This window comes from Corythoichthys intestinalis, chromosome 13, assembly GCF_030265065.1.
Source record: "Corythoichthys intestinalis isolate RoL2023-P3 chromosome 13, ASM3026506v1, whole genome shotgun sequence".
Taxonomy (NCBI): Eukaryota; Metazoa; Chordata; class Actinopteri; order Syngnathiformes; family Syngnathidae; genus Corythoichthys; species Corythoichthys intestinalis.
The window spans coordinates 5,173,845-5,189,354 of NC_080407.1; the positions used below are offsets into that span (position 1 = coordinate 5,173,845).

Genomic DNA, 15,510 nt, shown 5'->3' on the forward strand with positions numbered 1-15,510 from the left:
TGTCACCGTGTCGCCCAAACTCTTCAATTTGAGACTCTAGTCACATATGACGTACATTGACTCATTTGTATGCATTTGCCAGAGACAATAGGCAAATCACGAGAGCTGAGAAAGACGATCATGATGACTTGTGACTCAAAATATCACCTAGGAATCATTCTACAGTTGTGTTTGGAGTATTTTGGTGTACATTATTGTTGCCTTACACCACCAAAGTGCTTGCATTGACGTACAGCGGGGCAAATAAGTATTTAGTCAACCACTAATTGTGCAAGTTCTCCCACTTGAAAACATTAGAGAGGCCTGTAATTGTCAACATGGGTAAAGCTCAACCATGAGAGACAGAATGTGGGGGAAAAAAAACCAGAAAATCACATTGTTTGATTTTTAAAGAATTTATTTGAAAATCGTGGTGGAAAATAAGTATTTGGTCTATACCAAAAGTTCATCTCAATACTTTGTTATGTACCCTTTGTTGGCAATAACGGAGGACAAACGTTTCCTGTAACTCTTCACAAGCTTTTCACACACTGTTGCTGGTATTTTGGCCAATTCCTCCATGCAGATCTCCTCTAGAGCAGTGATGTTTTGGGGCTGTCGTTGGGAAACACAGACTTTCAACTCCCTCCTCACCCCGTGGCATCAAAATGATAACAAGAACAGGGAGCAAAAATCCCAGAACCACACGGGGGGACCTAGTGAATAACCTACAGAGAGCCTGGACCACAGTAACAAAGGCTACTAACAGTAACACAATGCGCCGCCAGGGACTCAAATCCTGCACTGCCAGACGTGTCCCCATGCTGAAGAAAGTACACGTCCAGGCCCGTCTGCGGTTTGCTAGAGAGCATTTGGATGAGGACTGGGAGAATGTGTTTTGGTCAGATGAAACCAAAATAGAACTTTTTGGTAGAAACACAGGTTCTCTTGTTTGGAGGAAAAAGAATACTGAATTGCACCATACCCACTGTGATTTCAAGGTCCTAGATTGCCTAGCCAGTCTCCAAGTCTCAACCCCATAGAAAATCTGCGGAGGGAGTTGAAAGTCCGTGTTTCCCAACGACAGCCCCAAAACATCACTGCTCTAGAGGAGATCTGCATGGAGGAATGGGCCAAAATACCAGCAACAGTGTGTGAAAAGCTTGTGAAGAGTTACAGAAAACGTTTGGCCTCCGTTATTCCCAACAAAGGGTACATAACAAAGTATTGAGATGAACTTTTGGTATTGACCAAATACTTTATTTCCCACCATGATTTGCAAATAAATTATTTAAAAATCAAACAATGTGATTTTCTGGTTTTTTTTTTCCCACATTCTGTCTCTCATGGTTGAGGTTTACCCATGTTGACAATTACAGGCCTCTCTAATATTTTCAAGTGGGAGAACTTGCACAATTAGTGGTTGACTAAATACTTATTTGCCCCACTGTATGTGTCCTGCATTTTAGGCTTTCCACATACAATTTAGATAAAGCGCTATATAAGGACTCTCTCTCCACTCCACATTTGAGGTCAAGCATCACGTCCGCAAACACCTTGATGCATATTTACCCCTTTTTTTGCGTGTATGCTGCTGTATTAATAGGTCATGTCCTCTTTTGTCTTGGAAACGTGGATCCTTTAACTGTGTTTTTGCGTCATTTGCACGTTTAGCAATGCTCATCACTCAAATACACTGCTGGCCAAAAGTATTGGCACCCCTGCAATTCTGTCAGATCATGCTCAATTTCTCCCAGAAAATGATTGCAATTACAAATGCTTTGGTAGTAATATTTTCATTTATTTAGCTTGCAATGAAAAAACACAAAAAAGAATGGGAAAAAAAGTTAGATCATGATCATTTTACACAAAACTCTAAAAATGGGCCGGACAAAAGTATTGACACCTTCAGCCTAATACTTGGTAGCACAAACTTTAGACAAAATAACTGCGAACAACCGCTTCCGGTATCCATCAAAGGAGTTTCTTACAATGCTCTGCTGGAATTTTAGACCATTCTTCCTTGGCCAACTGCTCCAGGTCTCTAGATTTGAAGGGTGCCTTTTCCAAACTGCCATTTTCAGATCTCTCCACAGGTGTTCTATGGGATTCAAATCTGGGCTCATTGCTGGCCACTTTAGAAGTCTCCAGTGCTCTTTCTTAAACCATTTTCTAGTGCTTTTTGAAGTGTGTTTTGGGTCATTGTCCTGCTGGACCTCTGAGGGAGACCCAACTTTCTCACACTGGGCCCTACATTACGCTGCAAAATTCATTGGTAGTCTTCAGACTTCAAAATGCCATGCACACGGTCATGCAGTCCAGTGCCAGAAGCAGGAAAACAAACCCAAAACATCAGGGAACCTCCACCATGTTGACTGTGGGGACCTTGTTCTTTTCTTTGAAGGCCTCATTGTTTTCCTGTAAACTCTATGTTGATGCCTTTTCCCAAAAAGCTCAACTTTTGTCTCATCTGACCAGAGAACATTCTTCCAAAACATTTTTGGCTTTCTCAGGTACATTTTGGCAAACTCCAGTCTGGCTTTTTTATGTCTCTGGGTCAAAAGTGGGGTCTTCCTGGGTATCCTACATTAGACTCTCTTTTCATTCAGACGCCGACGGATAGTACGGGTTGACACTATTGTACCCTCGGACTGCAGGACAGCTTGAACTTGTTTTGATGTTAGTCGAGGTATTTTATCCACCATCCTCACAATTTTTTGTTGAAATCTCTGGTCAATTTTTCTTTTCCGTCTACATCTAGGGAGGTTAGCCACAGTGCCATGGGCTTCACACTTATTGATGACATTGCACACGGTAGACAAAGGAACATTCAGGTCTTTGGAGATGGACTTGTAGCCTTGAGATTGCCCATGCTTTCTCACAATTTCCGACAGTTATTTGGTCTTCTTTCTTTTCTCCATGCTCAATGTGGTTCACACAAGGACACATGACAGAGGTTGAGTCAAATTTAATCCATTTTAACTGGCTACAAATGTGATTTAGTTATTGCCACCACAATGCCATGTGCCACAGGTAAGTAACAGATGCTGTTAATTACACATATTAGAGAAGCATCACATGATTTTTCAAAGGGTGCTAATATTTTTGTCCAGCCAATTTTTTGAGTTTTGTGTAAAATTATAATGATTTAAAAAAAAAAAAAAAACTCTTTATGTTTTTTCATTGCAAGCAAAATAAATGAAGATATTACTACCAAAGCATTTGTAATTGTAATCATTTTCTGTGAGAAATTAGCATTATTTGACAGAATTGCAGGGGTGCCAATACTTTTGGCCAGCACTGTATATTTCCAACGAGCACACCTCATTCAGTGTAGATGTCAAGATTGTTCAGAGTTGTAAAAGTGACACAAGTGGAGAGACTTGAGTTTTTATTTTTTGCCCTGTTATTAACATAAAAAATTACCATGTGAATATATTACTTGTATTTTCCTTTACTGGGCTACATCAGACAGCATACAAATACATCATGACATACATAACCCATCAACATTGTCCTAACTTGGACGACGACCACTTTTTGTTATTTTTTCTAGACTAGTTTGGTCCATACTTACTGTTTGATGTTTTTTTAAAAATTTAATTTGTACTATTTTAGGCAGTGTTGTTTTTGTCAACGATGACGAACAAAAATATTTCGTCAACAAACATTTTTTTCATGACAATGACGGACAATAACGAGCTAAAAACGTGTCTTGGGAGACTAAAACATAACGACACGAAGGCCAGTTTTCGTCTGACGAGACTAAAACGAGACGAAAATGCTCCATAGTTTCCGTCACATGTTGACAATGACTGACATTTTATGGGTAGTTAGCCAACATTGTAGCAGTGTCTGGTTGTGTCACTCATGGGATGTGCTGCGCTTCCCCACGTCACCCGCTAGTGTCCTCTCCAGTCTCCACATTGCTTGTTTTGAGACACACACTGTAAGATTTTTCTTCTTATCTTGGCAAGAGAGAATACCCAATATTGCTTTAGCCTTTAAAGGACTGTGCTGAGTGATCCTCAAACACCAAATGTAATTTATAGCATTAGCATAGCATTCACGTTGGTGTTAGCATTAGGCTATTCTAACGGCGAGCGTCCTTTTAAACTCTCGGACTTTTTTTTTTTTTTAATACATAGTTTGTGGCATCTAGGTAGGTATAAATCATTGAAAATAATTGTCCTGTTTTCATGCTGAGTGTGTAGTATCACGTGATAGATTTGTAGAGGCTACATTATGTGCACATCAGTCAATGTTCATGCGAAATAGTTGCAAACATTTTTTTTTAAAGATGTCGATCGGGTCCGATCACGTCATTTTCGAAGTATCGGAATCGGCAAAAACAGTATCGGACATGCCTTTTTTAATATATATATTTATATGTTTTTAATTAAATTGTTTTCTAATTGTATTTAACTTTACAGACAAAATGTCTTACACTTATCCAGAGTCTTTAGTTTTGGCTTAAAGTAGGGCTGTCAAATTTATCGCGTCAATGGCAGTTATAACATTAAAATAATTAACGCAATTAACGCATGCGCTGCACTACCCACTCACGCATTGTCGCGTTCAATCTATAACGGCACCGTATTACGTATACATAGAGCTAAAAGGCAACGTAAAATGAGTAGAGAGAATTTTGGCAGCCTTTGAAGCCTTTTTTTAATTGGCTCAAGCCTTACGATCCCTCTCTCAGTGATTAGAAGTATCGAGGGAAGCAATGTGGGGAAGCAAGGTAGTAGATCTTCTTCTTAACACCCTTTTTTATTTCCCAACGCTGAGAAGATATATCAATTGGTACCATTACGCACAGTCATGGTTCCACTTCCTATCATGCACTTGGGCAGAAGTTAAATGGCTGCAGTATCATTTACTGAAAGCTCAACAAACACACTAAATGGCAATATTTAGTCACAATATACAAAGTCACAAGTCTTGCCCTCCCACAGAAAGAATGTTAATAATGCAAATGCCATCTTGAGGATTTATTGTCATAATAAACAAATACAGTACTTGTGTACTGTATGTTGAATGTATATATTCGTTTGAGTTTTATCCATTTTTTTCTTAATGCATTGCCAAAATGTATATGATCAGGAAAAATTATCGGGAATGATTGGAATTGAATCGGGAGAAAATAAAAAGCAATCGGATCGGGAAATATCGGGATCGGCAGATACTCAAACTAAAACGATCGGGAGCCAAAAAACATGATCAGAACAACCCTATTTTTTTTATTTATTCATTTTTGGAGTGAAACTTTCAAATTTGACAAACTAAAATATTGAGTAAATGTCGACTAAAACTAGACGAAGACAAACACATTTTGAAATGATTATAATATGACTACGAGATTAATTAGTCAGTATTATCGTCCAAAAGACTGATACGAAAAATAAAATGGCTGCCAAAAACAACACTGCTTTTAGGTCCTTCTTTCACTCATCACTACAACTCATTGTACAGTTCAGTTCCTTCACTCACATTTCTATAACTATTTTAAATTGTGACAGCAATAACAACAACCGGCTTTTGTTGCCAAGAAAGGACAGTAAATGTACACACAATTTGTTATACAAATTGTACATTAAATACTTTACATTACCGTCGAGGGTCATTTTTTCCCCCGTTTTGTCCCATGAACAAATGGATCATGTCATTTTGAACATGAATCTGACTCAAAGGGGGTAAAAATGAATAGATTAGGAATAAAAATTAGATTCAAAGACATATAATTAATAAATAACGCAGTAATATACACATAATCTTTTATACATTACTTGTACTTTACTGTAGAACTCATTACTTGTAACAGAATTAGTTGACGTTATCATTTCCTTCTGCTGCAATAGCACCGACGTGTGGCGAAAATGGAAACAACCTCAGTGCGTTTTACTTTTTCTGTAACTTGCCTGCATTTGTTCTTTTTTTTTTTTTTATGAACAAGACAGTGAATTTGAACACTATTTGAGGTGTGTGTAATGATTAAGGTAGTTTGACGTTAGGCGCATTGAGCGTGAGCTACATCTGGGATTCACGGTCATGGTCTTTGGTAGCCGTTTTTTAACAAGCTGTGCAATTAGAAGCAGACGTCAATGACAATTTCAAAAAAACAAACAAAAAAAACAAACAAAAAAAACAAAAACAAATGTGTATTGAGTGTTAAAATGTAATGTGATATGGCGTTCCATCCACAAGGCTTCATTGTCTACTGTTTGCTTTGACGCACATCATTTTACGAGGATCCTTTCTTATCAATGCCATAAAAATACTGTCATTTAACTAAACCGTTAACGTCAATATTGCTAAAGCTGACCTAAAAAATTTTTTTTCCCTTTCATTTTTCTAAACTTTCCCCTTTTTCGATTCATTGCGATGACCACTGACAAAAAGCCATTTATTAGTTACACGCAAAGGCACTTCGAGAAAGGAAGTGATTGGACCTTGTCTGATTTTTTTTTTTAATCTAGGGGCACAAATGTTAGGGGAAGTAACACAATGGACACTTTGTGTCTGTGGGGTCATCTCATAGGGCGCTGGGAAGATTCCAGCATGATTTGTTCTGTTTATAGGTAATTATAAACCAGGAACTAAAATAATGAAACACTAAAATTCCATCCCTGGTTCCTTAAAGCTACTGCTATTTCTTCAAGCCTACGTTATTTACCCTGTAACACCTATAGACTACCCTTGTTACACTTGGAGGCAACTAAAATCCAAAATCCGCAAGTACGAGACAATATTTGTAGTACTTTGAAGAAAAAAAATTCCTGAGAGGTTTTCAACAAATACCCAATTTCCTCAAAAAGCTCTGAGCAAAACTATGGCCAATCATGCTGAAACCTTCTTGTGTATGTTCAGTAGCAGGTACTTGTTTTGCATATGAGCTAGTTCAAACTATATCAATATGTCAAAGCAGTGATTCGCACGTACACTTGAAGTGACCGAGAGGCGGCTCGGTTTTCGGCACCAGCGGGGGCCAATGGCGGGCCCGACCCTGTTACGTCCGTGAATGTCTTATTTTGGATACTCCCTGTTTGAGCACGTCAGGCTTTACCGGGCTTCATGTACGTGGGGATGGTGCCTCGTTGAGTCAAGCCCTCGAAGCGTTTGTAAGTGTAGTTGAGGAACACCCAATCCTTGGACTTGAAATCAGGTTCTGTTGTATTAGCTGGAACAATTTGGTTTCAATCAACATGGATTAGATATCTATCACTGTCAATGGCAATCAACATGAAAAACAAACGCTTTATACCTGGTTGGAGGATGTCCGACTCTGGGAAATCATCAAAATTGGAGGTGTCGTCGATGCTTTTGATTTCAATGGAGATGGCGGCAGGGCGTTCTCTGTTGAAAGGAAAATACATCAATATTTAATACAGTGCTGGCCAAAAGTAATAGCACTCCTTCAATTCAGTCAGATAATGCTCAGTTTATCCCAGAAAATGATTGCAATTACAAATGCTTTGATAGTAATATTTTCATTTATTTTGCTTGCAATGAAAAAACACAAAAGAGTATGTAAAAAAAAAAAAAAAAAAAAATCATTATCATTTACATAAACTCGAAAAATGGTCTGGACAAACGTTTTGAAAAATCATGTGATGCTTCTCTAATTTGTGTAATTAACAGCACCTGTTACTTCTCTGTGGCACATAACAGGTGGTGGCAATAACTAAACCACACTTGCAGCCAGTTAAAATGGATTAAAGTTGACTCAAACTCTGTCCTCTGTCCTTGTGTGTAGCACATTGATCATGGCGAAAAGACAGAAGACCAAAGAACTGTCTGAGGACTTGAGAAGCAAAATTTTGAGGACGCATGGGCAATCTCAAGGCTACAAGTCCATCTCCAAAGACCTGAATGTTCCTGTGTCAACCATGCGCAGAGTCATCCATAAGTGTAAAGCTCACGGCACTGTGGCTAACCACCCTAGATTGACTCTAAAATTGACGAGAGATTTCAACGAAAGATGGTGAATACCTCGACTAACATCCATACAAGTTCAAGCATAATGTAGGGCCCAGTGTGAGAAAGCTGGGTCTCCCTCAGAGGTCATGGGTCTTCCAGCAGGTCAATGACCAGAAACACACTTCAAAAAGCACTAGAAAATGGTTTGAGAGCAAAGAGTCCAGACTTGAATCCCACCAAGAGCACCTGTGGAGAGATCTGAAAATGGCACTTTAGAGAAAGCACCTTTCAAATCTCAGAGAACTGGAGCAGTTGGCCAAAGAAGAATGGTCTAAAATTCCAGCAAAGCACTGTAAAAATCTCAACTTTAATCCATTTTAACTGGCTGCAAGTGTGAATTAGTTATTGCCACCACCTGTTATGTGCCACAGGTAAGTAACAGGTGCTGTTAATTACACAAATTAGAGAAGCATCACATGATTTTTCAAAGGGTGCCAATACTTTTGTCTGGCCCATTTTTGGAGTTTTGTGTAAAATGATAATGGATTTTTTTTTTTTTCATTCTCTTTTGTGTTTTTTCATTGCAAGCTAAATAAATGAAGATATTACTCCCAAAGCATTTGTAATTGCTATCATTTTCTGGGAGAAATTAAGCATTATATGACAGAATTGCAGGGGTGTCAATACTTTTGGCCAGCACTGTATGAGCAATAAAATGGTCAACAAAACCCCCAAAAAAACATACCTGATATGTTCCCAGTCAACAGACTCAAAAAACTGATGGCTTTTGATTTCTTCCACGCTGCCTGCGCCGACTCGGTTTTCGGCATCAGTGCAATACCTGTTTCGCAAAAAAAGGCACAACGATCACGATTCATTAGTATTTATTATTTAGTCAGTTATATCCAGTATTTTAAAAAGGTCGATACCGCAATATCATGTCCTTAGCTCGCTCCGAAATGGGGACTTCGGGGGGAAACACGAGTGTCTCCTTCCAGTTCATTACTTTCCTGTACGTCTCCTGCGGCGTCTCCGAACAAAAAGGCGGATAGCCTGAAAACAAACCCCATCGTTTTACACTCCCTCTCTCTGCTCCACGTCCATAACAAAGACTACGGCTCACCTATCAGCATCTCGTACATAATGACTCCCAATGACCACCAGTCACACAGCTTGTTGTAGCCTGTTTGCATGAAGACTTCTGGAGCGATGTAGTCCGGTGTGCCCACTGTGGAGTAAGCCTGAAACATAAGAAATATTTTGCATCCTTGCACTATCCTAAATAACCAAAAGAGGGCAGTCTAATTCAAAAATCCGCACCAGCTGTCTCCGGTTTTTCTTCCAGGTTTCTGCTTTCCGCTTCGAGTTCATGTTTTGAAAGGCTGCATTAAAATAAAGAACATCAAATTAATCATTTAAATCCCATCTGCAATAGTCTCCATTTTGGTATTTATAATTTTGTGAGTAAAACCAAGAAAATAAATACTGACAAAAGTCGCTAGGCGGGTTGTGTGTCAGGTTCCTGTAAAATTCAGTGCGGTGGGCTTTCTTAAGTCCCGTACACAAGCCAAAATCAGACAACTTGACATGTCCCTGTGAGAAAAGGCCTTTTAGTGACATACGTCTTCTCGTCGAACAACATTCCATCAAGCTTGACACCTCACCCTGGAGTCGAGCAGCAGGTTGTCCGGTTTGATGTCTCGGTGGATGAAGCCCAACTGGTGAATGGAGTCGATGGCCAGCACCGTTTCGGCAATGTAGAACTGCGTGGCCTCCTCGGACAGGGTGTCCTTCTTCATCAGCAGCGTCATCATGTCGCCTCCGGGCAGGAATTCCATGATGAGGTAGAGGTTCCGTTTATCCTGGAAGCTGTAAAACATTTTCACCACCCAGGCGCCGTCTGCCTCCACGAGAATATCTCGTTCGGCCCGGATATGAGCAACCTAAACAAAAATACGGATTAGTTCAAAATCATAGTAATATGCCGCTTGAAAGACTGTACCTGCTCTTTCTCCAGCATGTCCGCTTTCCGTAAAATTTTCATGGCGTAAATGTGCCCGGTGTCCTTTTTTTGGACCAAACGCACCTGCCGGTAGGAACTCAGATGCAACAATAGAATACAACTCTAACACTCCACCAGATACAGTTGTGGTCAAAAGTTTCCATACACTTGTTAAGAACATAATGCCATGGCTCTCTTGAGTTTCCAGTTATTTCTACAACTCTGATTTTTCTCCGATAGAGTGATTGGAACAGATACTTCTTTGTCACAAAAAACATTCATGAAGTTTGGTTCTTTTATGACTTTATTATGGGTTAACAGAAAAAGTGATCAAATCTGATTGGTCAAAAATATACATACATGGATCTGAAAAAGCGAATAATTGACTTGAACAAGTCAGGAAAGTCACTTGGAGCCATTTCAAAGCAGCTGCAGGTCCCAAGAGCAACAGTGCAAACAATTGTTTGTAAGTATAAAGTACATGGCACTGTTTTGTCACTGCCACGATCAGGAAGAAAACGCAAGCTATCATCTGCCGCTGAGAGAAAATTGGTCAGGAGGGTGAAGATTCAACCGAGAATCACCAAAAAGCAGATCTGCCAAGAATTAGAAGCTGCTGGAACACAGGTGTCAGTGTCCACAGTCAAGCGTGTTTTGCATCTCCATGGACTGAGAGGTTGCCAAGCAAGAAGGAAGCCCTTGCTCCAAAAGCGGCACCTTAAGGCTCGACTGAAGTTTGCTGCTGATCACATGGACAAAGACAAGACCTTCTGCAGGAAAGTTCTGTGGTCAGACGAAACAAAAATCGAGCTGTTTGGCCACAATGCCCAGCAATATGTTTGGAGGAGAAAAGGTGAGGCCTTTAACCCCAAGTACACCATGCCTACCGTCAAGCACGGTGGTGGTAGTATTATGCTGTGGGGCTGTTTTGCTGCCAATGGAACTGGTGCTTTACAGAGCGTAAATGGGATAATGAAGAAGGAGGATTACCTTCAAAATCTTCAAGATAACCTAAAGTCATCAGCCCGAAGATTGGGTCTTGGGCGCAATTGGGTGTTCCAACAGGACAATGACCCCAAACACACATCAAAAGTGGTAATGGAATGGCTAAATCAGGCTAGAATTAAGGTTTTCGAATGGCCTTGACTTAAACCCCATTGAAAACTTGTGGACAATGCTGAAGAAACAAGTCCATGTCAGAAAGCCATCAAATGTAACTGAACTGCACCAATTCTGTCAAGAGGAGTGGTCAAAGATTCAACCAGAAGCCTGCCAGAAGCTTGTGGATGGCTACCAAAAGCGCCTAATTGAAGTGAAAATGGCCAAGGGACATGTTACCAAATATTAGCGCTGCTGTATGTATATTTTTGACCCAGCAGATTTGATCACTTTTTTCTGTTCACCCATAATAAAGTCATAAAAGAACCAAACTTCATGAATGTTTTTTGTGACAAAGAAGTATCTGTTCCAATCACTCTATCAGAGAAAAATCAGAGTTGTAGAAATAACTGGAAACTCAAGAGAGCCATGACATTATGTTCTTCACAAGTGTATGTAAACTTTTGACCACAACTGTATATTCTTTTAGTGTACCTCTCCAAAAGCACCACGTCCGATGACTTTAAGGGACTCAAAGTCATCCAACCCCAGTCGTGTCCTCTTCAAGCGTAAAAACTCTGTTTCTTTGCGAGCGTGTTGTGAGCGACGCATTACTTTCTGTCAAATGAAGAGGACATGCAATTACAAAATGAACGTTAAAAAAGCTCCATACCGAGTGGCGACGGTAAATTTTTTCCAAAAATGCCTCATGCAATCGTGTCATTGGGTGACAGAATGTCAGATGTACCTCCTCATCCAGCAAACCTTCATCATCCATGGCCTTTTCCAGCTTCTTCTGCCTAAAAACAGAAAATAATACATAATCTTTATTTAAACTGCGTATGTCACCAAAAAGCATGTTTATTTCATATTTCACGCCGTGTTTTATGCTCCGGAATGAAATGGACCGCTTGGATGTGTGTGGAAGCGATCGTTTTTTTATATTCAATTTTTGAATCCCACGCCATGAAAATGAGTGACTTCCGGCTTCAGTCTTGGGTTTAGGACGAATGCGAATGTGACGTCACCCGGGTCAGCATCTTACAATACAGCATTGCTTAATAGCGTGCAAATGGACTGCGGATTCAGCTGATTTTGTGGATTAATTCGTTTATTTTTCGCATCACGCCAGTCAAACAGCTGCAGAAAATTGTTGCTGCACCAGGGCAAGGCGGTTGAGCCTTTTTGTGTTTCAAAAGGTTCCCGTCCACCGTGGATTTGGCCCAAACAAGCCCTGCTACTGTGGGACCATTGGACTTACGAGGAAGTGAGTAAACATCGTATTTTGTATTATGTCAAATACTGGGAACATGGCACACGTTCTAATATGGAGGTGGCTTGCATTTTGTGGCTTATTGTCCACCGAGGATATCACTCGGCCGACAACCTGCGGCTTGTTTGCACACGGCCCTCTATACTCGGCTTATTGCCTTCTTCGTGTGCCCGGTGTTCTGTCAAATTTTCAACCCCATCAGTCAATTTTGTTTTAAAAATGGCCGCAAATACAGCGATTACAAAGTAAACACTACAAACTTTCTTTAAATAAAGGACTACCGGTATTTATTTACGTTTGATCATGAACAGACATTTAGAAAAGTTCTCAGACACATCCTGCCATCTTCGCCGTGTATGAAAGCTTTATTTTACACCATCGTGTTGACCATGTGACAGCTACGCGCTCCTCCGATGTCGACAACGCCGACACCGTGTGAAATGACCCGGGGTAGTTTTGTGTGATTTTTCGCTTCGAAAAGCAAAAATAAGACTGTGAAACGTCACTCGGTTCGGGTTAGCATGTCGGCTAGCTGTCACGCCTCTTGGTTTGTTTACACTTTTCGAAGCCGGGGCAGGAAAATGACAAAAGTCTGACTAACTACGGTGGTATAAAATATCGTTCAGGAGGTTCGACAGTAAAGGTGAAGTCGACAGTTTTGACCATTATGGAGTAATTTTCCATGTTGTACTGAATAAATGCATTTTTATTATTTCATATTCCATTTAGTCCAAGACTGTTATTTGACCATACCATTTATTTAGCAACTGGGGAAAAATACTAGGATAGAAAGACTATCCTGTAAAAAAATTGGAGTAGAGAGACTGAAACAATGACATTTTGCGGCGCTCTTCGTCGCATTTTCTGCGTTCTGAATAATTCCCCCTCAATGGGTTGAATTCTAAATCAGATGAAACCATGACCCTGCCGATGTCATCCTCCTGTTGGGCACGTTAGAGCCCTATAATGGTAGGCGTGGCTAAACGGCGGATTAAACAACTTATTTCTCTCATTTGCGCTTTGCCAAATTGTTGTATATAGTCAAATCGTCTCAAAATATGATTCTAATTCACATAATAATGCTGTTTAAGACTTTTTTTTATCCTGTCATACACACTAAGTATTTCATTGTATTTTTAAAAATGTAACTGTAGAGTTAGTTAAGGTAAAAATTGTACTTAAAAGTTAGTGTCTTGCATTTATCACCTCAATATTGTAAATATTTGAGGTGAACAAAAGCATTTAGCATCTCTTTAGCATTTCTCTTTCATCTTCTCAGCTCTTTAGCATGGTGTTTGTACATGAGATCACCTCCCAGGTAACGCAATCTCCCTTTGTTTGCAAGCAAACACCGCACATGTGGTGGACAGCGTGACACCCGAAACTTTAACTAACCTATTAGCTCCCATTGACGGCGATAGAAGTCCAAACCTTTTGGACTCCTAGTCGAACAAGATTGGACGTCTATTGCCGTCAATGGCACTGAAATGTGAAACTGGCCTCATCTCGCGCTCCTCGTGCTGGGTGAGCAGCGTGCTGTAGAAGTTCTCCAGCGTCAACTTGGCCACCGTTACCCTTTCTCGGGTGTGGTTGCTCATCGGGAGGGCGGCTGCCGTCCCTCCGGTCATGGCCATACTATCCTGTGAGAAACACAGTAAGGAATGCCTTGATTAGATCACCCAGAGATTTAAAAAAAAAAAAAAATGTCTGCAGGCTCCAGATAGGCCATGTTTGGTCTAGTCCATAACAATCTCACAAAAACAAACTTCCTGATTTGCTTTGAAGGGGAAAAAAACAGTAGTTGGGGAACTTAAAGTGGAAAATGAGACACAATCAATGTGTTGGTTTTACTGGAAGAAACTCTTCATTCAACAACCACAAGGGAAACAAAAGATTTACATTTCATTTGGTGCAAAGTATGCATACGTAGTAGTACAGACGTAGAAGCAGACTCATGCACACACTCCACCCTTAAAAGGACTGCAAAGAGACCTGCCAGGAAACTTTCCATCCCTGAATGAAAGAGTCCAGTCATGACACTAAGGAGAGGAATGGGCTACGCACACATGACTAATAAAATAAGAGGAAAGGTAGAGGTTGGGGGAGCAATTGATGTATCCATCTATAAATGTATTTTTTTAATTAAAAAATGCAGATTATATGAAAATGCTAAGAATTCAACAGAAAGTCAGACTTTAATTTGGAGCTATAAGGAAATACATTTAAGCAAAGTGAAGGCAGCAGAATAAACAGGAAATTGAAATGAATGAAAATATTAACAAGAAAGAAAAAAAAAACATTTGAATTGTTTAGAATTTACCTCGTGACTTTATTTTTAGGCAGCGGAATGACCTAATGGGTTATCTATATTAATTTTACGGCAGTCTAATAGATTCCATGAGCCAACAGAGTAAAAATAGCCACTACTTTTGAAAATACCATGATGTCAACCTACCTCCGTGTCCTGCTCCAGAGTCAATTATTGGCTCGGCGCCAGCCCCACCACCCGGAGAAAAAGAAAAGAAATGGTGTTGAAGCGCCTTTTCTGCCCAAAATGTAGGCAGAAAAGGCTGGAGGCACCACTTATTCTGCTAACTGTCACCCTTAACGGGGAGCCGCTACACAGCTGTCAATATAGCCGATATCAAAAACAAAACATGGCTCATTTCTTCATCCGATGACAGCAGGCGAACATTTAATTATGTTGTAAAAATTAAAACTGTCTTCGCGCGTCCCTCTCTGTTTGAGTGCGACGGATCTCCAGTCTTAATGGTGAAAAATATGAAAAAAGGTAGCGTCTGTTTCTTGGGATCGTCGGGCTCATCAGACGCCGCAGTTACGCAATGGCGTAGCTTTGGAGAGACGTCAGATCGGACCAATCATATGCGGAGAAATTGGAACCGGCCAATCACGTGGAGAGGATTTTTTAGGATGACAAGGGAGTCAGCCAATAGCGGGTTTGGACAAGCCCCATGGTTTTCGTGCGCTTCAACGCCGATTCATTAGACTGGTTTGCGCTGATGAAAGAAGTCACTGTATCCAAGCTTTTTTTTATTACTGTTTAAACATCATTCTAGCATTGTATTTTGATACACGTTTTAGATAGCACACTTTCTCAAAAATAAACAGTCGCATCCCTCCAGTTTTGGCGCAATTAAAGACAATAATAGCCCATTCAGAGATTTCCATTACAAAGTTTTAAATGTCAAATGTAGTTGAAGGAAAGTCTCCATATTTG

The 15,510-nt window shown here is 40.1% G+C and overlaps 1 protein-coding gene across 1 annotated transcript; it reads right to left on the reverse strand.

Moving 5' to 3' along the window:
- Nucleotides 1-1,426: 1,426 nt before the first annotated feature.
- Nucleotides 1,427-15,117, reverse strand: LOC130929210 (serine/threonine-protein kinase 38-like). Its single transcript, XM_057856238.1, has 13 exons — nucleotides 14,728-15,117; nucleotides 13,773-13,912; nucleotides 11,748-11,799; nucleotides 11,495-11,617; nucleotides 9,902-9,985; nucleotides 9,564-9,842; nucleotides 9,390-9,492; nucleotides 9,220-9,281; nucleotides 9,023-9,140; nucleotides 8,829-8,952; nucleotides 8,645-8,740; nucleotides 7,244-7,335; nucleotides 1,427-7,159 (listed from the first exon to the last, which is right to left on the reverse strand). Exons 2-13 carry the CDS (start codon nucleotides 13,904-13,906, stop codon nucleotides 7,035-7,037), a joined length of 1,392 nt encoding a protein of 463 aa, XP_057712221.1. The 5' UTR covers nucleotides 13,907-13,912; nucleotides 14,728-15,117; the 3' UTR covers nucleotides 1,427-7,034.
- Between the last annotated feature and the right edge of the window lie 393 nt (nucleotides 15,118-15,510).

What these genes read in the sequence shown, in the direction of transcription:
- LOC130929210 (XM_057856238.1), bottom strand. Translation starts at nt 13,906, where the DNA reads ATGGCCATGACCGGAGGGACGGCAGCCGCCCTCCCGATGAGCAACCAC. An exon ending in CACGAGGAGCGCGAGATGAG is followed by an intron (nt 11,800 to 13,772) that starts GCCAGTTTCACA and finishes TTCTGTTTTTAG; the next exon opens with GCAGAAGAAGCTGGAAAAGG. An exon ending in GCTAAGGACATGATATTGCG is followed by an intron (nt 8,741 to 8,828) that starts GTATCGACCTTT and finishes TTTGCGAAACAG; the next exon opens with GTATTGCACTGATGCCGAAA.